Here is a 26,519-nt window from a genome sequence, read left to right as displayed (position 1 = left end):
TAGTTGTGGGCATTTGTAGTTTGCCTGTGCCCAGAATTTGCTGTCAGGAATAATCTAGACTAACGTTAGCAATACATTTGGGCACTTAAATTTAATGCTAACTCTAGAGTTCCCATGGCTCTCAAGAGTCACTCTGTGGTCCCCTTGATTGGAACACTACGGTTTGGCTTTCTCTGGTCCCAGTGTCATCCTAGAGGAGAAATTCTTAGTGTCAGAACACGAACCACTTTGAGAACCTGATGAAACTATGAACACTGCCTTTAGGTAAATTTGTGTACTCTAACTCACACTAAATTTGTCATAGCATTTCAAAGTTTCAGAGATCCCTGAGGTAACTTTGCAAACTCCTCTCAAAGAATCAGTTGCAATCAGTTGGCTTTATTGTGCAAGAATCAAAATATTGAACGTGGCATGAATGTAAAATGTAAGGATAGAAGAGCTGAATCTGTGAAAATCACATTTTCTGTTGACTGAAGGCAGACAAATGGCTGAAGGAGAGTGTGAAGTAGTCATTTAGTTTCAGCAAGTCCTATAAAAAGTAATGATAGTTTAGAAATTTATTCATAGTGTGTTAACAGTTCTCATGATATATATTTAACTTCCACAATTTTTCTTTTATGTCTGTATCCAATAAGTTAATCAGATTAAATATTTAAACTTAAATATTTAAAATAGGCATATAGTAAACTGGAAATAATAGACATTATGTAATATTTACAGAAAGAAAATGTCTTTTACATGCTTCTTTATATTTTGCATCAGTAAAATATATAACTACTTATTAAATAACTTGATTTCATGTTGTATTAATTTTCTTATTTTATTCTCCAAAAGATAGTAAGCCACCTGTTTAACCAGCTCTTGTTTTCTTTTTCTTAACAGATATCCTGTTGAACAGCAACTAAACAACACAATTTATCCATATGCTAGTCTAAGGAAATCACAGTGTATTTTCCCTGTTTCTCAGCAAGTTAGACAGCCCATATAAAAATAAATGACATAGTAATTAAGCCCCACTATCTGAAATTAAACAGGTTTGGTTTGCCTCCCATTTGTACTTTCTAGCTGTGATAATTTACTTAATGTCCTCAGTCCTACTGGTTTTTATCCCTAAATTTGAGATAGGAATAATATCTGTTTCATATGGTTACTATGGGAATTAACAGACATAATTATGTATAGTTTTTATCATTTAGTGGAGACTTAGGGTACTGGTATGAATTTTACTTTATCTTTTCCAATACATGACATTTTACAGATTGATCAGTTTTTAAAATCCTTTCACATGTGCATTCTCACTTGAGTTTCATAGCAACCAGAATTATGAGAAAATAAAAGTTCAGAGAAAGTAATGACCAGCCTATGGTCATTAGGCAAGCAGATGAAAGAAGCAACCTTTTCTGGGCTAATGGTAGTCCCATGATATCACAGACCATTGTCTGGTATTTTAGATCATAAAACATGTAGACATCTGATGGACTGAAAATATTCATTGCAAAGAAACTCAACATTTTGCAACTTTCTCCCCAAATTATTTTACACTCTTTGGATATTTTCCACTCTATTTATCATTCTCTTTGTTTAAATTCTTCTCATAAGTTTCAAATTATTTTAGATTCTGCCATTATCCGTTGGTCCAAGTAATAAATAGTAACATTTTGCATCACATTCAGTGTTCTGAAAGTATCCTTTTAATATTTATGTGTTTTTCAAGTTAAGCGTTATAATTCTTTCCCGGGTTTATCTTAGAATAGGAGAAATTTGAGAGGCTTAATTTCATGAATCATTTTGGAAATGTGTCTGAAATAAATAAATGCATGGAAGCATATCATTTCCTTTTACTCTGTTCATACTACAATGAGAGTGCAAGAGAATTGTTACAGAATTAAAATTTACTTAAACTCATATTCTATATAACTTCTTCTAAAAATTATTTTTGAAGTAAAAATCATGAAAGTGTTACTTGCTGTGTTACTCTACTGTCATAGTTTGTGTGTGAATAAGGATGAAATAAAACTATTACATTCTAAGAGCGTCCCAATTGTCAGAAAAAAGTTTGATAATAAAGTTGCCAATTATTTTCATTTTGTCAAATAAAATTATTTTAAATTTCTAGTTGGAACAGAATCTGGTATATCAATGCTATGGGTTTACCGAGGTAAAATTGTAAGTACCCTGTTTTGTCTGCTTCTATAACACACTTAGTTTATCTATTTGTACTATTTTAGAATGTATGATTGTATTCATAAATCCATGCTTCTTGTCGAAATTATTCATTTTGTATATTGTTCATTTACCTGCGTTGTCTTCTTTGATATTTCCTTGGTGTTTTTATGCCGTAGGTGGGGTAACTGAGACTGTGGTTGTCTCAGGGGTGCTCCTGACGATGGACTCTGAAAAAGCTTCTGGAGTGACTACACTGTCCACCGTTGGTTCAGTGGCAGGAGTTGGTGTAGGTTCAACAGTAGCGATTGTATTGATGGTAGGGATGATTATTTTATCCTGAATTTTCTTTGGGGGGATGGCAATAAATGATGGATGCAGGTTTGGATGACGTTCCACAGTGGGTGGGTGGCTATTTGGCAGGTATTGCTGCTGAGGAATTTGGGCATGTGGCCTAACTACAGCTGGGTTTGCATAATATGTGCGAGGCACATATGGATTATTAATTGCTATAGCTGGTCTATGTTGGTACAAATTGGTTCCATAATAAGGATAGCTATTTGGCACATAATACATTGGGACATATGGAGCTGTTTTCTGATAGAACGGTCTTTCATCATTCTCACGGCACTGCAAAAAAAAAAATAAATGATACAGAATATTATTATTATAGACCCAAATGTGGAAATACTTTAAATCTGCACTTTTTGAAATAATATAGTATTTACCATTGAGTAAGATATTAGAAGTATGGAACCCAGCAGCAATATTATTTTATAAGATGTTGATTTGTACATTGTCTTTCCACTTTATGATTTTCAATATTATAAATATTATTTTGATAATATCATATAATATTTGTTTCAAGAAATTAGATGAGTTTATTCATAATGTAAACCATATTGCCCAGAGATTGGCATACATGGAAAGTGATCCTGTATGTTAGCTATTATAGGTATAACACAGAGAAAAATCTCATTGAGTACTTTGACATGTTATACACAAGCACAACATGCAGACACACACAAAATGATACACACACATGTATGTATTCTCACCACATATTTGTAATTGATCTCAAATTTTATTCATTTAAACATTAGCCCAAGAGCACATTTATTTTTTCCTAAACTATAGCAGAATAGTAACATAATGTGATGTGGAGCAATTCCTGGATTTAGATTTTGGATTTTTTTTTTGGTTTAATTTTCTTCACAAAACATTAGATAAAGAATTGTCTATATCTATGTGCCTCTGTTTAAAAATTTGTCAGTAGACCTTTCCATATGAATAGAAATAAATTGACAAAATTATACGACAAAGCAAACATTTCTCCTAAAATGAGACATATTTAAATGTATTCAAACATATTTGGGAAATGAAAGGGGAAGTAAATATAGATGTATGAGAAGTATTCAAAGATGGGTCAGAAAAGGATCTTTCCTTGTCTTAAAAAGTGGAAAGGGGAAATATTAAGCTTTACTTATGTTTTCATTTTTTTTCCAGTATGAAATGTTGAATGAGTTTTCTCATATTGCTAAATATACATGAAAACCAGAGATACATGACTTGGGTTTTATAAGAAAATAAAACTTTCAGATGAACATGATGTTGATTCATATCACCTGTTGCTGAAATTATTTTCTTGCAAATTTTATTAGATCGTTTTATGGAAATGAAATATTTAGGTTTTAGACAGAAGCCATCTATAATATGATTGACCTTTGCAGAATATATTTTGTAGTTCATGCCTCTAACAGAAGTAATTAAAATAGACTTACTGCTGGTTGTTTCTGGTTTTGAACCTCAGCAGCCTGGGGAGTTCCAGAAGAAGAAATAATGAGAAATAAGTTAAAAAAGAAAAAAAAAAGGACTTAAATCAGTTAAAAAAGTCTTTTGTGTTAAAGACAAAATATGTTTTATTTTTATTTTTTAAAACATTTTTCATGACTGATCTATGAGGCCTATGGACTACTTAAGAAGCAACAGTAGTCTAACTGATTAGTAATAATAAACCTCATGTTTATATTGTCTTTAAATATCACCACCTAGAATGAAAAGGTCACTGTGGGAAAAATCTAGTCATCTGACTCCCATGCCAACAAATATGCTTAAATGCAAAATATGAATAATTTCTATTTCATTTTTATTAAATATACATTGTTAAAAATTAGAGGAGCATTGAGCCTTTTTTCCTTTCTTTGCTCTCATACTAAGATGATTCATAAGGTTTACTTAGAAGATTTAAAATATTGCCTCTCGCATAACCTTAACATATAAATAATAGTGTTTTTAATACCATCTTTCATTTGTTTTTATAGTGCTTTCCTTAGTTTTGGATGGTGACATATTTAGAGAATCAGGAGTGAGAAAACAATTTTTATGGACATATATTTATAAAACTAAAAACTCCAAAGCTTTTAGAAACTTTTGAAAGGAGGTATAATATTGAATATTTTTAAATTGACAGTTCTGGTTTAGGACATTACACATGTATTCCTTGGGTATAAAATGACTCTAGAAACCTTTTGGAAGGTGTGAGTATAGAAAATCAGAAATTTGAGAAGGTAATGAAGTTTCCTTGCTTTGAGTCAAAGACTTGCTTTTCTTTAAATATATTAAATCATTAGTTTAAAATGTAAAGAAGTAATATGAGGCTGGGCATGGTGTCTCACCCTGTAATCCCAGCACTTTGGGAGGCAGAGGTGGGTGGATCATCTGAGGTCAGGGGTTCAAGACCAGCCTGGCCAACATGGTGAAACTCTGTCTGTACTAAAAATACAACAATTAACTGGGCATGGTGGCGGGCACTTGTAGTCCCAGCTACTTGGGAGGCTGAGGCAGGAAAATTGCTTAAACCTGGGAGACAGAGGTTGCAGTAAGCCAAGATTGTGCCACTGCACTTCAGCCTGGGCGACCGAGCGAGACTCTGTCTCAAAAAAAAAAAAAAAAAAAAAAAAAGAAGTAATATGAATATTACAGAAAGTATACTTTAAAAAATTCTGACAATCTAGATACCGTAATGCAATATCAACCTATGTTATGTATTCCTGGTATATGCTTGTCTAAAAAGTATCCTGCATTTTTATAAGAAATGTGGTATGTCATATTTTTCTTAATTTATATCATAGGTTTCATGCTTACATTTTCGTAGTTGATAACTAAGTGATCAATGATTATGTCATGAAATGTTTATTTCTTATTGTTATCTATTAAGATAAAATTTTAATTATAAACAGAGAGATGATTAACATCTGTATACCAGTGGCCTTTTAAGTAATTTTCATTAATACCTTAAAATGATTTTTCACAAATGAGATTTGATTCTTTGATAGAAATTATCAAATTGTGGTATAGAAAAGTTGAGTCAAATTATAATGTCACCAATAGGCTATGTGTTTATGCAGTTTAGTGCATAAGTGCTAGTAAAATATTATCTAACTATTTTTATTTTGGGGGAAGGGATAAAATAGTACATATAACATGGCATCACATTGATGTTTTAATTTGTATAAATTCGACTACTCATAAGATTGAATGGTAAAATCAATAAGCTTTAATTTTTTTTCTGTATATTTGTTCATGTCCCTGAGGCCTGAAGCCTTTTTGAAAATGGGAAGGAATGTTTGAAAGACAAATCCAGCTCAGGTAGCTCAGGAGAGGTTGCTATGCAGCAGGGATTTGTAGGTCATTTCATGATTTAAACTTTAAGCCCTATTACTCAAAGAGACAACCTAAGTTCCAAATGTTCAGGTGGCCACAAAGTATTTGAGCTGTAGAACTCAAAGTTTTAGAAGGTAATTTTGACTCCAAGAATTGACCTAATAGAGTTAATAGACATGTTATACACAAGCACAACATGCAGTTAATAGAATTAATTAATAGATGTTACTTAAAAGCAAGTCTAAACTTAATAATAAATAAATATTACAGAGAGTCACAGAACAAGGACTAGTGCTCCCCAAAATTTTACAATCTAGGAGGAGAACATATACCATTATTTATGCTTGCCTCCTTTGTCAGTGCCTAGAATCCCCAGATGAACAAGAAAATAAAGAGAGGCAATAGCCAAAACAACAATAAAAACAAGTCAAAAAATTAAAAGAAAAAAACAGAACCTTTTTCTAGGCCCAGTAGCCTTAAAACATTGCATATAATTCAAGATAATGCCTGAAAGCCTTCAAGCTGTTTATGACCATTGATCCCTGGAAAGGGGTCAGTCAATTGACATAATGGGGAAGAATATAACAAAAGATAATGATTCAAATATTAAAAGCAGAAGTATCAAGGTCTTTGAAACTTGTGAAAAAGCTTAACCAAAGTTGTTGAAGGATTTTGTTTCCATAAAGAGATTGGAGTCTGAGTGAGATAGGAACTTAATTAAAATAATTTCTGATTCCCAGACTATGATTTCTGTATTTATTCTTTCTGAATTATCTTTAATGCATTTACAATTTTAAAATGTTTTCAGTATTGTTTTCCACCAGAACATATTTTCTCTATAGTATGAGAATTTTAAAAGTTTCCTATACATGATTAAGTGTGATTTCTTAATTCACAGAACTAAATGGATATCCAAAAGAACATGACTTTGATTTTACAATTGAAATATTAAAAAAATTAACCTTAAAAATGTAACAACTATGTAGATATTTTGTTCTATGAAGTATAATTGTATTTAGAAATTTGCATAGTTGGGCCCTTAAATAAAATTTTCTTAAAGTCAGTACAAACCGGTTAGATGAAATTAACTTACCAAAAAAGGCAGGGTGAATGCCAGGGCATTGACAACTAGAAGAAAACTCTTCATTATTGCACCTAAAGATAAATTTTTAAAAAATTAATTTAAAAGAATTTCTTACTAGAAATTTAGGAGTGACTTGAATACAATGTTTCCTTGATTAAGAAAAAAAGCCAGATTTACAGGTAGATTTAGCCGATGTGAAAAATTTATTTTAACAAAAGAATGTAAAAACTCAAACTTGGAGTAAAAAATTTCTGAATTTAATTTTTGACAATATTAACGGAATTATCAAATTATCATTACTATGCCAAATGTTGAGATTATGAAGGTAAATATGATACAGGCCTTGCCAATGAGTAGCATCAATTTTAGGAAGAGTGTTGAAACATATACAAATAACTGTAAGAGGGAAAAAAGTAGAAAATGCCACAAAAGTGGTTTTCTATTAATAAAAGTTTCAGTTAAGAGAAGCAGCAGTCTTTGTGTGGAAAAAATGACATATAGATGAGGCTTGCCTATGCAGTGTTTAATAGGGAGAGAAATATTTCAAGTAGAAGAGAAAGTCTTGAGAATTGCCATGAACATTTGATTGGAATCTTGTATGAGAAGGGAAATACAAGATTGGAAGGAAAGTTTAGAGCAGAAAAAGTAGACACCTTTAAGATAATGATGGGTTAAAAAGCTAGGCATGGCTTTATAAACAACAGAAAACAATTGAGTGTTTTCGGACTAGAAAGTGTATGACTATACATTTTTTGGAGGACTGAGTTCTAGACCAGGCCTTATCTCTACCTCTGTAACTTTGATCAAGTGATTTCCTTTTCCTGGGCTTTACATTTTCTTACCTGTAAAACCAGGGTTTGAACTTAGAGATTTGTAAAATTCTATAATTCCATGATCAATCCAACAGAAGTAAGTAGGATGGAATAGGAAGTAGAGGGTTATGAAACTGTTTTCTTTATAACATACTTCTCCAGTAATCGTAACTGATATGATTAACTTGATTGTTTTAATAAGAAGTATAGAGATGACAATTACAGTGGCTTTGACTAAAATATTTAAAGAAATAAATTAGCCTTATTTTTCTAAAAGAGTATATACAGTGTCATACCTGCTTATTTGATTTTTAATAAATCTTTTTAGACAATAATAATATATGACACCCCAAACTTTTTATATGTAAGTATATATTATATTTGGGAAGTAATAGCTAACTTCATCTGGTTGCAGCTATTGTTATTGACATACTCATAAACTTGAATCACTACAAACTTGAACTTTACAAAAAAGATTCACAGAATTAAAGCCTCAGATAGGGGATGGAAAGCACATCAGACTCCATTAGCGTCTGATTCTCAGACAATAATGATTAGGAAGGCTGTCTACTAAAGTGACTTCAAAACTGCCCATACGATGTCATCAGATTTCCATTCGATGGAACTCATTTGGAATCAATTTGAACAATCTAAGCAAACTCATATTTCTTTAAGTGGGATGAAGCTCCTTATTAATGCTTCACTTGCTAGTGATCTTTTAGGATTATAGACTGAAAATGTTTTTATGATGAATCACAGACCGCTTATCAATTCACACAGCAAAATGATATGTAAACAAAAGACAATTTCTATAAAATGATCAAAAATCACAGAGATAAGACCATACTTTGCTGACCATACTCAGCTACATTTGCATTTGCCCTCATCACTTGGTAAGAAGAAATAATTTGTGAAACGGTAGAATTATCCAGCTTTCATGAATATTTGAAAAACATGTTTAAAAAATAATTATTCCATAACAAATAAAATTATGACTTTTATAGAAATAAAATTTGAAAATAATTAAGGGGTTAATTGCGATTATTATCATGAGTCCAACCTCCTGACGAGTTAACTCTCAACATTTGTCTGTAGGAATATGTTAAACGCCTTCTTGTTCAGAATTCACCATGTCTGCTATGATTTAGCTGGTATCAGAATTTGACTGGAACCCAAAGTAAAGTTAAAAATAAATTTGAGCATAACACCATCCAGAACTTATGTTTAGGTTAGAAATTAATTTTAAAGTGATGCTAGGTCATATTCAAACTTAACAATAACTAAAAGGAAGAAAATGTGATTCTGAAATAACTGTGGTGATGTCCCAACTAACTACCGTGAAAAGGATCACTTTATCCAAGTGTTTCAGCAGCATTACCTTTCCTCGTGCCACTCAGGTCTTGGTTGGCAGTAGGTTGAGTTGGCCTGTCAGCTGTAGAGGAGACCCAAGAAAAATAACTGAAGACCAATTAAAGGGTATTAGTACCTTGAGTCACGCTATTCTATTTCCCTCCTACTTTTTACCCAATAAGATGATGACAGAAAGGAAAGATTTGATGACAGCAGGGTCACCTTTGGGTCAATCTTTTTTAATGAAATGCAGAGAAGGATGTAGAGTCATCACTCATAAAGCTTGAAAAAAGAGTATTCATATCTTTTTAAATAATCATTTTTTGTTTATAAAGAAATATAGAAGAAATTTTAAAAATATTAATTGTATTCTTATTCAACATATCCTATCTATTTAAACTTAAAACTGCTGTTGAAATGAAAAATAGCCACAATACTTTCACATTTTAATTGTTTCTTTTAGTTTAAGAACCTGGATTTCAAGTGATACTACATCTGGTATTGACTGTGGTTGGTCTTCTTCCTTCCAGAATTACAATTATTGATTTTAAAAAATTAAATAATTGGCCATCTCACACATACCCAAGAGCACCTCCTTATAAAAGTCAAACCCATATATGAAACATTTTAATCAGTATAAAGTGGGGAATCATTTGTGTTTGAGCTGCAGCACATTTTCTCCCATATGCATTGACTACATACTTGGTGATTTATTATCCTCTTACAAATAAACTTTTTTTTAAGATTTTAAATTTCAATAATATAGGTGAACCATTCTGAAAAAATATTAAATTATTGAATTGGAGATAATTGTTCTGTTTTAAGGAAAGTCATTTTGACTTAGAGCATAAATCACAAACCCACTGACATTGTGAATATTTTGGCAAAAAATAGCTAAACAAAAATTTTGCTTAGATAATTCAGGAAAGAATGTTTTCTTTTACTTGCTTTTCTCAAGAAATAATGTTAACTGTGACTTTATTTTGGCTGTGAAGACCTGACCAGATTGAGGAACTTACAGGAATTAATGTAGGACTGCCAGAACACAAACAAGAAATAATATCAGCATTGTAGTTATGTCTATATTCCTGTCTGTTTCTTAGAACTACTGCATGTCTTAGAAAGTTAGGAACAATATTCTAAACCCTAGAATACTTATTTGGATTACATAGAGTAAAATGAAATTTTGTTCCTCAGAATAGTTGGTTTTTGTGGTTGAAAAAGAGATGACAGAATTTAAAATTGCTAAACCAAGTTGCTAAAGTAGTAACACCAGCCATTCTATCTGAACTATTTAGTCACAGTGTTTCCCTTTGATTGTCAGGATCCGTGGTTGAAACATTATGATCTGGTCATTCCTCAAATTTTGAAGGTGTTCTATTTCATATAGTAATTTCTCAGCCATTGATTTAGAATAATAAGAGTGATAATGATTTTCAGTTGAGTATTGAATTATTTAATTTACAAGTAGCAGAGACTCAGAACACTTCTGAAGACATTGTTTTCACAGGAAAATATATTTTAAGAACATCTGAGAGTGCTAGTAATCTTTTCTCCCACCAAGATAAAAACATGTTTACCTTGGTATCACCCATTCACTTCAAATACTAATGTAGCTTTTGTGGGGCTTTGCAAAACTGGACATTATTATTTGAGCCCATACAATATTTCAGGTACTGGACATTATTCTTTGAGCACATACCTTATTTCAGGTACTGTTTCGGGTAGTAGGGATAAATTAGTAACCAAAGCAGGTAAACATCTCTGTTCTTGTGGAGCTCATAGTCTAAAATTTTATTGAGTACTGGTAACATTGGATATTTCCCATCTCTATGGATCTAAGGCAATCTTACTGAAAGTGTTTTGAGTCACTGGAGTAGATGAACTAGATGGATTCTGTAATGGAGCTATGCAATGCTCTTGTGTTTTCCAAAGAAAAGCAAAAGGAGGATCAGAACTCGCATGCTTTGAAATCTCCAAGGAAGCTGCGATAGCGCTGAACAAGGCCTCCAAACTGAGAGTGTTTATAATCTAGAATGAATCCATCAGTCTTTATCTACTTATGCATCCATCAACGGGGCATGGCCTGATTCTGGAATATCCCTGGATTGTGTGAAGAGAACCAGCAGGGCTTTTCAGTCCAGCTGCAACTTCCCTTTGTTTAGGTCCTGATAATCAGTGTATATTCCTACCACCATTCACACACTGGGACTGGGTAAGAGGCTATTGTGGGTACATAAGTTCACGTTTTAAGCATTGTAAACAAAAACATTTTGCAATAAGTGACATAATGATTATTGACTCATATACACTCTTTTTTAGTAACAACTTTTTGTTATTCTGTTAATATTTCTTACTTTTGAAGTGTACTTCATGTCTATTTTGTCTTCCTTTGATGGTATTTACATGCATGTAGTTTTATTTTTTCTGTCTTATTTTATTTCTCAGCCACTTCATTAGTACCAGGCTGACCTCAACACTCTATTTTGTTCTTGAAGTACAGTAATGTTTGTAAGGGTAGTTGCAATGTAAATGATGAACACAGCTTTCCATAGGATTTGTAAGGCATCAGAAAATTGGTATTTCAGTGTAGAAATTTGTATGTTTCAAAAATCTTTGCTATATGTAAAAACCATGGAAAATAGCCTAAAATGCTCTTAAACATGGTCAACAAACTAGAGCAAAGTGTAATATCAAAATTTTACTCTCCTGTAGCCACTTCTGTTAAACAAACAATACACATACAAATTGTTTGTATTAGAAACAAAGTACTTTTGGGAGTGTAGTAGACAGCCACAATCTCTGTTTGTAGAGATTGTCTAAGGAGATAGTGCTTTCTCCTGAACACTTACAGAAAGACTATTTTCAGATTATGAGGAGACATTTGATGTCATCTGGAGCCTAGAGTGAGTGTCATTATGACTTTAGCATTAGCGCACACATTAATTTATTCCTTAGTAAGTTTTAGGGTCCAAAGATTTTTGAAGCCATTAAAATATACAGATTTAAACATACAAGGGATAATCAATTCACGTAAAGTGTTATTTCTCCATCATGATCCCAAGACCCCCTATAATCCTGTCCTATGTTTACTTCATTCTTGTCATTCTTGTTACCATTCAAAATAAACAGCCAGATCAACGATGATCTCTGTGTAGCCAAATCCAGCGGTAGCTGTTAGATATTCTTCCCACTCAATATTGTAGCAGCTCTTGGCATGGTGATTCATTTTTCTGACTGGTAAAACTTTTTGACTTTTCCTTCTTTTTTTTTCCCCCTCAAGTCACTTAAAGCTGCTCTTAATTTCCATTTTAGTTCCTCTTATTTTCCTCAAACTCTAAATTTAGGAGAACTTTTAAAAATTCTTCCAGCATCCACCACTACTCTATCTTTTCTCCCTCTATCTTTAATATCTTTCTAGTTAATGTACTCAATTCCTATAACCTTAAGTATCATCAATAGGCTATTGCCTTCACTGAACTGTAGATTCAAGATTCCAATAGCTATTTTAAAATCTCTATTTGCATGTAAAATATCATCTCCAAATTGTTATGAACAAAACAGAATCTTCTATTTCCAAACATACCCTGTTTCACAACTAGTTCTGCACTAGTCTCTTTTCTCCTTTAGGAAACAGTACCATGATACCACTAGTGGCTCAGGGGCCATCTAGTGACTCCTATAGGTCATCTTTTCTCCTCCCTGCAACAACCTGTTAGAAGAATTATTAATTCTATCTTAACACTATACCCCAAATCTGACACCACTTTCTAATCTGACCTTTGTTGCTTTAGTCCCAGCCACTGGCATGTTACACCTGAACCATCCTAATATTTCCGTTTTTGGTCTCTTTACTTTCACTCTTATCGCCCTATAATCATTTCTTACACAGTTATAAAAATGTTATTTTTAACATATATCTAATATGATTATTCTTCTGCTTAAATTCTCAATGGATTCCTATGCACTTACAATACATTCAAACTTTTTACCAGGCACTGTTTCTAAATAATTTGGTCTCTCTTTATCCATCTTACCTTAACTTCTACCACTTTTTCTCTCACTGTGTGCTGGTTTCAGTGACATTTCTGTTCCTAGAATGTGCCAAACTCTCTCCTAAATCAGGAACTTCCACTTATATTCGTGGTCCCTGGAATGTTCTTACCTCAATTCTCAGTAATGCTGCCTGTATTATTTGGGATTCAGCTCAAATGTCTTCATTTCAGAGAGGCTTTCCTTGGCACTTTGTCTAAATACTTCTTCAAACACTTTATTATTTTACCTTTTATTTTCCTCATAACGTATTACAATATAAAATTTTTTTTAACTTATATATGTTCATTTACTATTTCCTGTCCTTTTCCACTAGAAAATAATAGTCACAGTCTCTAAACCTGTGCTTGACACATATTAGACAAATACTTTTTGAGCAAATGATTAACTATCTGTACTACTTGTCTAAGTTGCAAATTCCTGCCTAACCCCACAACTCGGAGTCAAAATTTTCAGAGCAGCAATGTTCCTAGAAATCTGAATAACAAATAAGAAACTAAATAATTTTTTATGCAGATCAATGTTTTGGAATTACTACTTTCCTTTGGATAAGGCCAGAACCTAGTCAAGAAGAACGTCTAAAGTGGGCAGTCATATTATCTGTTTTCCCCTTGAATTCTAACTTACTTCATAGAAGAGTTAGAACAGCTGGATGAGGGATGGATTTTTCTGGGCTCTGTTTTCCTGTGAGTGTATTAGAACTGGCCTTCCCCTGACTGTTGGGGAGGCTGGTCTCTAGCTGGGTTCTCATTTAGAGTGACCGCAATTGGAATTCAGTGTGTCTCTCTGCTCTGATTTCATTCCCATGCTAAAGTCTTGGATACTTGAGGGGAAGTAGAAGCTTCCTTAAGCGATTGTGGGGAGCATCCAATAGGTGGTCCATGCCTTGCTGTTCACCTTGCTGTATTGCTGTTGGTGTCCTTCACTTACCTTGGTTTGATGCCCACGGCTTTGGCCAGAGTTTCAACTCTGCCCGGGCATTATTGAATTGACACAGAATTCTAAATAAATACTGTCTCCTAGATATATTAGCTATTTTCATAAGGAAATAACTCATCAGGTTATATTACTCTGTATCTGCATGAAACATTGATAGAAATGTTATTTAGGGAACAAGAATATTATTAAGATATTTATCTTATGCTTCTCAGGTTAGAGGTTGTTCCTAAGATTAATAGAACTTTATATATTTTTTAGAAATATGTTTTAAAGTATTTTACTCCCATCTTTTGCTCTTTTATCTTTGTCCAGTGAAAATAAACATCGTTAAAAATATCCGTTTTCAATAAAAAAAAAACAAAAAGAAAATAAAAGCAACAAGCAAAAGTACCAATTTGAGTGTAGAGCTTATCTAGTAAATATCTATTGAGCATCTAATTTGTGCCTGTTTCCCTGTCAGTAACCTGTTTATCCATTTAAGTGCAACTCAAAGTCACCTGTGGGACCTTTCCTAATTTGTGTAGGCAGAGCTAGTTTCTCCTCTGCTTTAAAACAAAAAGCTCTGTAATTTTTTGGAGCATTTATTACATTTCTTGAAATTTTGTGTATGTTTATCTCCCCTATCTAACCTGTAAGATCATTAAAGAGAATCTGTTTTCCTAATCACTAATATTTAGCACGACAATATTTTCCCCAAATCGCCAGTATTTAGCACAACAATTGACAAAAAAGAAGTATAGTCATGCGCTGTATAACAATGTTTTGGTCAATGCCTAACTATCTATGATGGTGATCGCATAAGATTATAATGGAGCTGAAAAACTCTTGTTGCTAGGGATGCCTTGATAATCCTGGCCCTGTGTAGGCCTAGGCTAATATGTATGTTTGTGTCTTGGTTTTAAACAAAAAAGTTTAAAAGTAAAAAAAGTATTTATATTTAACAGTAGAGAAAACTTATAGAATGAGGATATAAAGAATAAAGATGTTTTTGTATCTTTTTTGTATCTTTATATTCTAAAGATATTTTTGTACCTTAATTCATTATTGAAGAAAGAAAAATATGTTTTCATAAATTTAGTGTAGCCTAAGTTTGCAGTATTTATAAGGTTCACAGTAGTGTACAGTAATGTCCTGGGCCTTCACATTTGATCACCACTCACTTACTGGCTCACCCAGAGCAAATTCCAGGCCTAGAGGCCTATATAGGGTATAAGTACCCCATATAGTGGTACCATTTTTTTAAATCTTTTATACCACATTTTACCATATTTTTCTGTATGTAAATACACAAATACTCCCTGTTGTTTTATAATTACAGTATTCAAGAATAATGCCCAAATTCACTGGGTGGGGGAAATAGTTGATTAATTTTAATAGAAACAAATCTAGTAGTTAAAAGTAAATGACAGAGTTGTTTTTTCTTCAGAAAGTTATTGTGACATAAAATGAGGCAGATAAAATAAAAGCTCTAATCTGAGAGTTAAGGAGAGATGTCAAAGAATTTTAATGAAACAAAAAAGTGGGATAGATTAGATTAGATAGTAGATTAGTGGCACAGTAGATTACTTGCAGAGCTGACTCTTCCACATTTCAGAGCAACCATTTGTCTTTGGCCCCTCTTCAGGGCTTTGATTGCTTTTGTTCTCTCTGCCCCTCTATCTTATTTTCCCATGGCTGCCTCTCCCCAGTCGTGCAGTTGCCTCCGATCTATCAGCCGTAAGGTTAGGAAACAATGACTATAAAATTAATTTACCAAATTATATTGATGACTGTTTGGTTTTCTTGCTGTCTTTCCCATATTTTAATTGGGATCACTGACTTTAATACCAATAAATATTTAAATGTTTGAGGTACCTGTAATCCCTGACAGTGACCAAGGGAGTCAGCCATTTCCCTACTCGAGTGCCAAGTGGCTCATTAGGCTGACTTTGATTTGTAGCCAGTTATGGATGAATGGTGGCAGAATTTCCATTATTGATGCTAAGGGTCTCAGCTATGAGCAATTTAAACTTAAGGTGAAGAAACATAATCTTTATTCAAAGAGAATTTTTCTAATTTCCTGATAATCAACTTATGGAGACAAAGGCAGTCATTCTGACCCACTGAAAGGCTTATTGTGCAAGTAGAATCTTGTTGGATGACTTTTGTCACATGCTGTAGGACAGTTTATTTTTATCACCACCTGCCACCTCTTCCTTCTTCAGGGGATTGCTGAAGATTGAAAACAAATTGAGTGCTAATCATGGAATTTGTGGAAATTAAGAAACCAAGATCTTTGCTTTCATGTTTATTAAAGAAGATCACTAAAGATATTGACTAGGGAATGCTATGTGCTATTTCAATTACATTTGTTTTTCTTTTATTAACAGGAATTTTGATTCTTCAAGGAAGTGGATCACATTTAATTTTAGGTGACCTGAAATAAATAACAGACATATGGTTATTAATTGCAATGGGTCATTTTCTTGGAAACATATACATTTTCTGCATTTTAATGACAACTATTGGCTTAAAAATATATCTAGTTCAAGGCTGGGAAACAATCTGCTCAAGATGTAGAAAGAAAGCAAAGGTCTTTAGTGGTAAGTATTAGCTAAAATATTTTTTTCCTAGAACAGTCCTCTGGGTTCTAATTTAATCTTAGATAAGATTAAATTATATATATTAAATTATAAATTACTATAGTAGATTAGATCTATAGTCTGTAGTATAGAATGTATTTCCTCAATTTATCTAGTAATTGACACACCATCCACTTTGTTTTTGATGTGATGAAATGACAGGGGCCACTGTTATAGGTGAAGCATGAAGCCTTTAAAATTTTACTATAATGTGACACTCGGAACCTAAGTTTGGAGTTTTAGTATTAGAAAAATTACGTGTTTCTCTAAGGGCTAAGCTGGTTTACTTTAAACTCTAGGCCCATAACTTCATCTACTTTGATCTCCCCCTTGGTTACTCTGATTCAGTCCAAAATGCAGTTATTGACAATAGTATAAAGAGTTACAAATACTTTGTAAACAATATTTTAATAACATAGAAATTGTTTCTGTTATATCACAACCAAGGCGGGATTTAAAGTGCTGTGCTGGTTAGATCACGAAAGCCACATGTGTATCTCTGAGTGGACACACGTGACAGTATCTACCAGAGAAAAACATTAAAACAAATAGAAACTTAAAGGGGCCAACTGGGGACATAGTTAACATTTTTTTTCCTTGAAATTATGGATTCCAATCTGCAAACTTAAAATAAACTATGATTGTAACTATGTGTACTTACCAGGTATTTCATCTTCAATTTCATCGTGACTTTTCCTTCTTGTTTACTTTTCGCTAGGAAGGGGAGTTGTAGGGGTCAGATTCCGATATTGGAATAGGAAAACTACGTGTAAACCATGGATATCTTGAAAATGGAACTGGTGGAAATGGGCGAAATGGATATGGGTAAGGGAACACAAAAATCCCTGAAGATGATTCATCGCTGTCACTGATCTGTTGAAAGAAAGAAGTTAAAGGGTTTATTTTACTTTTCACAAAGAAGAGAAATAGAACAGCTTTGCTTTTTAAATAATGGGCCTTTATTTTTAGGAAGAGGCTTTAGAAGCTCTAAAATCCTTTATCCTTTCTATGTGTACTATCGACAGGGAGTTTATTAATTTGCATCATTTAAAAATTATTTAGAGATACTCATGTTCCTATATCTTTCCACTTAAAGGCAAATTTTTCTGGCAATCACTTCTTTACCTACAAGGCCAAGATGAATGTGGTGTTGTGGTACTATAAAATTTCTCCCTTTGCCTTCATGCAAGGTCTTCACCCAAACCACATGTTGGAAACAATCTCTCTCTTTCAGTATCTCAGTTCCTTCTTCCTGCTTTTGTTCTCAATTATCTGTCTGTATCTCTGTTAATTTTTGTATTCTTAACTCTCTGTTTGTAGTTTTTGCGATAAAATCATGCTTTCCAGATAATAGGGTTTCCATAAATAAAAACAAATCTTTAAACGAGGCTTTCCCTCTTCAAATTTTATTTTCTTTTTATTAAACAATTTTAGTTAACTGTTTAGACCCACATAATCCATGAAGGAATTTGCCACTGGGAGGATCATCAAAGCTGGCCCACATCTCTTAACGCTTAGGTTTCATTTTTTACTTTTTTTGAAATGAGTTTCATAGCGCTATGGCAGAGTGGAGGCCTGAGTTATTAGGCTAGGTAAATCTAGTAAAAAATATTGTAACTCAAATCATCACAGAGTGATTCGGATTTCAGTTCAATTCTTACCGTGACATGAGATATGGAGATAATTTCTTTTCTATGAGCAGAGCTCAAATCCCTGAAGTCTAAACTTCTGTTGAGTGCTAATACCAAAAGCTTTTTATGAATCTCTCCACAGTTTGGGAGGTTTAGATAAATCAATATCTTTAACAACAGTTACGAATATTTCACATGTAAACTTACATGTAAAAAAGAGAAAAGGTAACTTACACTTCTCTTTTCTCGTTCCTGGTCTTGAGAGACCTAAAGATCAAATAGTGAAATTAATTAAACTCATGCTCATGAAAACACACAAATAAATATATACATATGCATGACAATCTATTACCTAATATTGTTTCATAATAACCATTTTTTAAAATACCCAGAATTTGTCTAGAAATGTAGAAATGATTTTCCCAAAAAGTCTTAATATGTATTCTTAAATGGCTCAAATTCACCTCTACACCAAAGATATGTGGAACTGAATTATGCACTGAACAGTATATGGTTTATAATATTTTCTGGACTGTAATGACAAAAGGGCAGGTGTTAGGTATTCTTACAGAATACAACGTATGTGTTAGGTATTCTTACAGAATACGGCATGTGAAGGAGAAAAAACCCTTAAGATTTATGAATCAAGACAAAATATACAGTCATGCATTGCCTAACAGCAGAGATAAGTTCTGAGAAATGAGTAGTTCAGCGATTTCATCATGTGAACATCATAGAGTGTACTTACACAAACCTAGATGGTATAGCCTACTAAATACCTAGGCTAGACAGTATAGTCTCTTGCTCCTAGACTACAAAGCTGTATGGCATATTACTATCCTGAATTCTGTAAGCAGTTTTAACACAGTGGTAAGTATTTGTGTATCTAAACATATCTAAGAAACATAGAAAAGGTACAGTAAAAAATACAGTATAAAAGATGGAAAATGGTACACTTTATACCTATACACTTGTATAGGTTACGTACCATAAATAAAGGTTTCAGGACTGGAAGTTGCTCTGTTTGAGTTAGTAAGTGAGTTATTGCATAGGAAGGCCTAGGACATTACTGTTTACTCCTGTGGACTTTGTAAACACTGCACACTTACACTACACTAACCTTATAAAAACATTGTTTTCTTCCCTTGATAATAAATTAACCTTAGCTTACTATAACTATTTTACTTTAACTCATTTGTAATAACACTTAGCTTAAAACAAACACATTTTACAGCTGTACAAAAATACTTTCACTCTTTGTATCCTTACTCTATATGCTTTTTCTTTTTTACTTTTAAACTATTTTGTTTAAAACTGAGACACAAACATATACATTAGCCTAGGCTTCCACAGGGTCAGGGTCATCAATGTCACTGCTAGCCACCTCCCCATCTCTTCCTACTGGAAGGTCTTCAGGGGCAGTTAGACACGTGGAACTATCATCTCCTATGACAATAATGGTTTCTTATGGAATACCTCCTGAAGGACCTGTCTGAGGCTGTTTTACAGTTAATGTTAAAAAAATAGTAGAAGGAGTTAACTCTAAAATAATGATAAAAGTATAGTATAATTAATACACAAACCAGTTACATGGTTGTTTTTTTTAACATAGTTGTTTATTATTGTATTATGAGCTGTGTATAATTTTTTGTGCTCTACTCTTATATGACTGGCAGAGGGTAGGTTTGTTTACACCAGCATCATCTCAAACACATGAACACATGACTAATGCATTGCCCTATGACATAATGATGGCTACGATGTCATTAGGTTCATTATAATTTTTTTTTTTTTTTATAGAGAGGGGATTGCTATGTTGCCCAGGCTGGTCTTGAACTTGTGGACTCAAGTGATTCTCCTGCCTTGACCTCCCAAATTACAGGGAATACAGGCATAAGCCACTGCACTTGGTAGCTCTGTTATAATCTTCTGGGACCACCCTTGTGTATGTGGTTCCTTGTTGACATAAATATGCGGTACATGGCCATACATAAATATTTTGGAATGTATACATGGATACCTACTGGGAAAGCAACAGCCACTGCCAAGATGGCTGTGATCAGAAGGAGAACTTTCTTCATCTGCAAAATGGAGTAAATAAAAAATAAGAAGAACTTTCATTTTATTCATAAGTTTCCTAGAAGTCAGCTAAAAGACCATGAATTCAAAAGATCCAGTTAAAGTAAGAATTATTTGACAAATAGCTCTTTGAGTTTGAGCAAGTCACTTAGAATCTTAGGGAATCAATCTATTTGTTAATAAAGAACTTTTTAAAGGTCAAATCAAAGGAGCTTTGTAATTTCATAACTATATTACACCAATTGCTTTAAAAATAAACATTAACATATTATTTAAGAATACTAATTCCTTATGTAACAAACCTACACATGTATCCCTGAACTTAAAATAAAAAATAAAAGAACAATACTTCTACATACTTGATAATCACAGAAAAGTTTCTGGAAGAAATAATGCATTGGTTTATACAGAGAATGTTGGTTTGGAAGTAAGCAGTTATTTAGTGATCTCAGAGAGTTCGACATTCCATTTACTAATGTCCATGAAAGTAATGTAGGTGACAGATTTATTTGCACTGGTTCCAGGCAACCCCAAAAAATCCACGATGTGAAGAAGGATCTGTTTTCTTGCCTGCTAACACAAAATCCATCCTGCAGTCCATGGATCATAGAGTAATTTTGACTTTCGAGTTTTATTATTTAATAAATAATAAAGGACTTTTCCAAAGCATTTTATTGTATTTTAATTTTCACTGTAGATTCCTTATCATATCACACACACTGTTAAAATGTGTCAGTTACAATATTGTTAATATTATATTTGAGAAAACTGAGCTAAATTAAAGATTTATTCAATAATTTTATAATGGAATATACAATGAAACATAGAACGTTTGCATTTACAAATATTTGTCATTAATACAATAAACGTACATATTACTTGATTTCAAATAATAGTGGGAAATTTTCCATATTGGATGGTATCATTAGGCATTAATCCTCTTCTTTGTCATGGTGTGAATGCAGTATATGCTAAAGAATATGTGGGGGGTTCTGGGAAAGGCAATCAACTTGAAAATGGGGATTGGCTAGGGGACTTTGAAGTTTGCCTCATATTTGTTAATTTATTAGTTTATAAAGGTTTTCTTGATAACTAAGTATGAGATGTTAGTCTAGGTGTTGTGTATATACAGGCACACCTCATTTTATTGCACTTCATACATATCTTGTTTTTTACTAATTGAGTGGCAATCTGTGGCAATCCAGCATCGAGCAAGTCTATCAGCAAGCACCATTTTTCCAACAGCACATGCTCACTGCATGTCTCTGTGTCATATTTTGGTAATCCTAGCAATATTTTAAAGTTTTCAGTATTATAAGATATTTTAATATCTATAAGACATTATAAAGATGTAATAAGATTTTATTATATCTTTTATGGCAATCTGTGATCAGTGGTCTTTGGTGGCGTTACTTTGATCTAATTATTTGGGGGTGTTATGGGAAAAATAAGTGGCAAACTTATTTGATAAATCTTGTGAATGTTTTGATTGCTCCACTCACTGGCCATGCCCCCAGTTATCGCTTCCTCTCCTCAGGCTTTTCTATTTCCTGAGACATGAGAATATTAAATCTGGGCCAGTTAATAACCCTACAATGCCCTTTAAGTGTTCTAGTGAAAGGAAGAGTCGCATGTCTCCTACTTTACATCAAAAGGTAAAAACGATTTAGTGAAGAAGGAATGTCAAAAGCCAAGATAAGCTGAAAGCTGGGATCTTGCAACGACTAGTTAGTCAAGTTGTGAATGCAAAGGAAGAGTTTTGAAGGAAATTGAAAGTGCTATTACAATGAACACAGGAATGACAAGAAAGCGAAAGAGTCTTATTCCCAATATGGAGAAAGTTTTAGTTGTCTGGATAGATCAAACCAGCCAGCACATTTTATTAAGCAGAAGCCTAATCTAGAAGAAGGCCCCTATGCTCTTTAATTATACAAAGATTGAGAGATGTGAAGAAACTGCAGAAGAAAAGTTGGAAGCTAGCAGAGATTGGCTATATCATGAAAGTGCAAGATAAAGCAGCAAGTGTTGATATAGAGGCTGCAGCGTTATCCAGAATATCTATCTAAGAACACTGATGAAGGTGTCTACAATAAATAATAGGTTTTTATTGTGGATGAAACAGTCTTATTTTGTAGAAAGATGCCATCTGGAACTTTCATAGCTAAAGAGATGAAAACAATGCCTGGCTTCAAAGCTTCAAAGGACAGGCTGACTCTTTTTAAGGGATATAGCTGGTTTCCTAAATTGAAGCCAATGCTCATTTATCACTTTGAAAATCGTAGTGCCCTTAAGAATTATACTAAATCTACTCTTCCTGTGCTCTGTGGTTGGAACAACAAAGCCTGGATGGCAGTAAATATAACACAGCATGGTTTACTAATATTTTCAGCTCACTTCTTAGGAAAAAATGTTTTTTTCAAAATATTGCTGTTCATTGAAAATGTACCTGAGCCCCCAGGAACTCTGAAGCAGATGTACAAAGAGATGAATGTTGTTTTCATGCCTGCTAACACAACATCTATTCTGCAGCCTATGGATCAAAGAGTAAATTTGACTTTCAGATTTCATTATTGAATAAATACGTTTTCTAAGGCTATAGCTGGCACAGATAGTGATTTCTTTGATGGATCTGGGCAAAGTAAATTAAAAACCTTCTGTAAAATATTCACCACTCCAGATGCCATTAAGACCATTCGTGATTCATAGGAGGAGGCCAAAATATCAACATTACAGGAGTTTGGGAGAAGTTGATTCCAACTCTTGTGGATGACTTTGAGGGATTCAAGACTTCGGTGGAGGAAGTAACTTGCAGATGTGGTGGAAATAGCAAGAGAACTAGAATTAGAAGTGAAGCTTGAACATGTGACTTAATTGCTTCAATCTAATGGTAAAACTTGAATGAATGAAAAATTGCTTCTTATGGATGAGCAAAGAAAGTGGTTTCTTGAGATGGAATCTACTCCTGGTGAAGATTCTGTGAATATTTTTCAAATGACAGTAAATGATTTAAAATACTACATAAACTTAATTGATAAAGCAGTGGCAGGGTTTGCAAGGGTTGAGTCCCATTTTGAAACAAATACTGTGGGCAAAATGCTTCACATGCTCCAAAATGCTACAACATTGCATGCTACAGAGAAATCTTTTGTGAAAGGAAGAGTCAATCCCTGTGTCAAACTCCACTGTTGACTAATTTTAAGAAATTGCCGCAGCCACCTTAGCCTTCAGGAACCATCACCCTGATCAGCAGCCATTAACATCAAGGCAAGACCCTTCACCAGCAAAAAGATTGTGACTCAGTGAGGACTGAGATAATTGTTAGCATTTTTGAGCAATAAAGCAGGTTTTAATTAAGATATGTATGTTGTTTTTCTAGACATACTGCTATTACACTTAACATACAATGCTATAGTGTAATCATAACTTTTATGTACACTGGGAATCCGAGAAATTCATTTGACCTGCCTAACTTTGATACTCACTCTATGGTGGTGGTCAAGAACCGAACCTGCAGTATCTCTGAAGTTTTCCTGTAATATCAGTTTGGAAAGTCCCTGATTTATGGATCTTTTAAGCTCACTGTTACATTGTTATAGGTAAATACATTACAAAGCTTTTTAAAGATTATTTAATTTAGTACTTTACGTTGAGGAAGATGTCAATTTTTAATATCATTATCATTTCGAAGTACCTTTGAGATAGTGGAGATTCTAGGGAAGTTTTATCACCTTTTGATGTTTCCTATATATCCATGAGACAAAAGAACACAGTGTAAAAAATGTAGCAAAATTTTGATCTCTGCCTTTATTTTCTGATATTAATCAAAATTTGAATTCAAATTCAAAAAAGTACCAGATAATCTAATAATTTCGAGAAGACAGGAATGTAAAATTCCAGTCAAGTTCAGCCTTCTACAGGCAGATTGTTCATGCAGGAAATCAAGAGTAAAAATTATACAAACACACACATGCATACACTCACACATACTCCTCACAGACACACACATACATATACATAGTCTACTTTCTATGTGCAAAGCAACAATGCTGGGTGCTTTCAGGGACACAATGATAAAGCATAATTTCTTCCATTTGAGACTTCCACATGGAAGATGGATACAGATATTTCTTTAATGTAAAAAAAGCGTGATATACACCATATATAGAAATTGCAAAATATTGGGAGTATTTAGAAGAAGAAAGAGGCAGGTTGCGGAAATAGTTTTGGAGAGAATAGAATTCAAGCAGGGCCTTTACAATATAATTTCTTTCAACTGGTTTCAAGAATTATTCAAAACTACATTAAGCAAATAAGTAGATAATCCACGTTACAGACTCTTCCAGATCGTATCTTAGAGTCAGGACATAGCATAATTACAAGCTATCTCCTTTTATTTTTATACTTATCAAGTCATGATACCCATAGCAGTTTATTGCTGTGTGCTGTAGAATAAATGATACTCCAGATAAATTAGATACATCTTCCTAGATAATTAATTTTATTCAAGAGTTTACGGGAAAGACAAATGACTTTTATATTAAAATCAACATAAAATGTTATGGAATGGAATGCAAGTACTGCATATATTTTAAAGATAAAAGAGGAAACCAAAGAAATTGGCACTTGCTCAGACTTTAGAGAATCTCTGGTGGTGCATGTTCCCTCTCTTTGCTGACGTGATGGCCACAAATTTAAAAATAAACCTGAGGCTCTGTTGTCTCACTCTATCTTCACTCTCCCACACCAGTGCTCCACTCCTAGAAAGATTCATTTATGGTCACTCTAAAATAAATATTTAGTACAGCAGGATGGTGATTTAAAAAAAAGTTTTGCAAACAGAATACTAAAAATTGTTTTCTAGTTACTAAATCTACAAATTCAAGCAACCATTACAATTTAGTCTCCATAATCAAAATTTTTATGATTTAAAGAAAAATATGTGGAGAGATGCTATATATCTATATTTACAAAATAGATGATATTTAAGACCTTTCTTACCTCAAACGTTTCAGTTAGTTCTTTCTCTCCGACACTGTTATGAGAAATGGCAAGTGACTGGCCCTGGAATATTGCAGCTGTTTTATATACTCAAAGGTATAATGGAATGGAGAAATCTGTGGCTTCCAGGCCTCTCCCCTAGGATCAGTTATTACTCATCAACTATCACAATATGTTGCAATTGGGGAATAACCAATGTTTAGTTTCCTAGAAACTACCAAATACCAAAATCTTTTGTGGTTTTTTTCTCCTAATTTTGTGTCTTGTATATTTGAAGCTTATCACTTTACATGTTGTTGCTCCATTGTCTCCTCTCACAATTTTTTCCTTTACTTCCCACAATTTAAAATACCTCCAAGCGTTTTACTGGTATTGATTATAATCTATTGCAAAGCATATTTGATAGTGCTGGAATCTTAAGAAAATAAAAAATCGAAAAATTGTTAAAGATGGGATTAAAATCTTTTGCGTGATTCTTCTTTCAACTTCATTTTATTATCAGGATTAGAGCTTCATAGATGAGTGAATTGTATTTTTGGAGCACCACAGCATCTTGTTTACCTTATGGAACACTATATGCTGTTTCTCAACTAAAAATTCACTTACAACAGAAAGGGTATCATCATTAAGTGCGGGACTAGAAACTAGAGCCCACAAAACATTCAAGAATTACCTTAAATATGCATGCATATTGCATATGCCTTTTTCAAGAGTCATAAAATTTTAGCTCTAACTCATTTGGAGCTTTTAAGAATATTCTATTATTGAGTTCAGTTTCTACTTCAAAAGAGGTTATATAGTCCAGATTGTAGTAGTAATGCATCAAAGTCCCTTTTCTTCTTTTTATTTTTTCTAGAAATCAGTTCTCAAGGGAACTCCCAAAAATAATAACAGGTAAGTTTTTTTGAGGACTTTAAGTGCTGAAGCACAAATTTAAATGGTTTGTGTATATAATATAATTAAATCCCCCAAACAACCACCTTAAGGGGAAGGTACTATGATCAACACCACCCCATTTTGAGACTGAGAAGCAGAGAATATTAGTAATCAGTCTGGGTATTATAACTAGTCTCTGGCAGATATTGAATTGAGCACCAGCAATTTGGTTCTAAAACCCACATTTATA

General features: G+C 33.2%; 2 protein-coding genes across 2 annotated transcripts; both read right to left on the bottom strand.

The window, feature by feature from the left end:
- Positions 1-358: 358 nt before the first annotated feature.
- On the bottom strand, positions 359-9,172 carry CSN3 (casein kappa). Its single transcript, XM_003265702.2, has 5 exons — positions 9,101-9,172; positions 6,920-6,981; positions 3,945-3,977; positions 2,298-2,793; positions 359-529 (listed from the first exon to the last, which is right to left on the bottom strand). Exons 2-4 carry the CDS (start codon positions 6,971-6,973, stop codon positions 2,332-2,334), a joined length of 549 nt encoding a protein of 182 aa, XP_003265750.1. The 5' UTR covers positions 6,974-6,981; positions 9,101-9,172; the 3' UTR covers positions 359-529; positions 2,298-2,331.
- A 7,166-nt stretch (positions 9,173-16,338) lies between these two features.
- FDCSP (follicular dendritic cell secreted protein) lies at positions 16,339-25,472 on the bottom strand. Its single transcript, XM_004088990.3, has 5 exons — positions 25,394-25,472; positions 20,341-20,397; positions 18,551-18,583; positions 17,347-17,558; positions 16,339-16,480 (listed from the first exon to the last, which is right to left on the bottom strand). Exons 2-4 carry the CDS (start codon positions 20,395-20,397, stop codon positions 17,400-17,402), a joined length of 249 nt encoding a protein of 82 aa, XP_004089038.1. The 5' UTR covers positions 25,394-25,472; the 3' UTR covers positions 16,339-16,480; positions 17,347-17,399.
- Positions 25,473-26,519: the final 1,047 nt, after the last annotated feature.

This window comes from Nomascus leucogenys, chromosome 9 (genome assembly GCF_006542625.1).
Source record: "Nomascus leucogenys isolate Asia chromosome 9, Asia_NLE_v1, whole genome shotgun sequence".
Classification (NCBI taxonomy): domain Eukaryota; kingdom Metazoa; phylum Chordata; class Mammalia; order Primates; family Hylobatidae; genus Nomascus; species Nomascus leucogenys.
The sequence above is the reverse complement of the archived record's forward strand: the minus strand, read 5'-3'. Positions and strand labels throughout refer to the sequence as shown.

Coding starts and splice junctions, on each gene's coding strand:
- CSN3 (XM_003265702.2), bottom strand. CDS start 6,973: ATGAAGAGTTTTCTTCTAGTTGTCAATGCCCTGGCATTCACCCTGCCT. Junction 3,978..6,919: donor CATTCACCCTGCCTTTTTTG/GTAAGTTAATTT, acceptor GGAACTCCCCAG/GCTGCTGAGGTTCAAAACCA. Junction 2,794..3,944: donor AAAACCAGAAACAACCAGCA/GTAAGTCTATTT, acceptor TTTTTTTTGCAG/TGCCGTGAGAATGATGAAAG.
- FDCSP (XM_004088990.3), bottom strand. CDS start 20,397: ATGAAGAAAGTTCTCCTTCTGATCACAGCCATCTTGGCAGTGGCTGTT. Junction 18,584..20,340: donor CAGTGGCTGTTGCTTTCCCA/GTAGGTATCCAT, acceptor TTTGATCTTTAG/GTCTCTCAAGACCAGGAACG. Junction 17,559..18,550: donor AGGAACGAGAAAAGAGAAGT/GTAAGTTACCTT, acceptor TTCTTTCAACAG/ATCAGTGACAGCGATGAATC.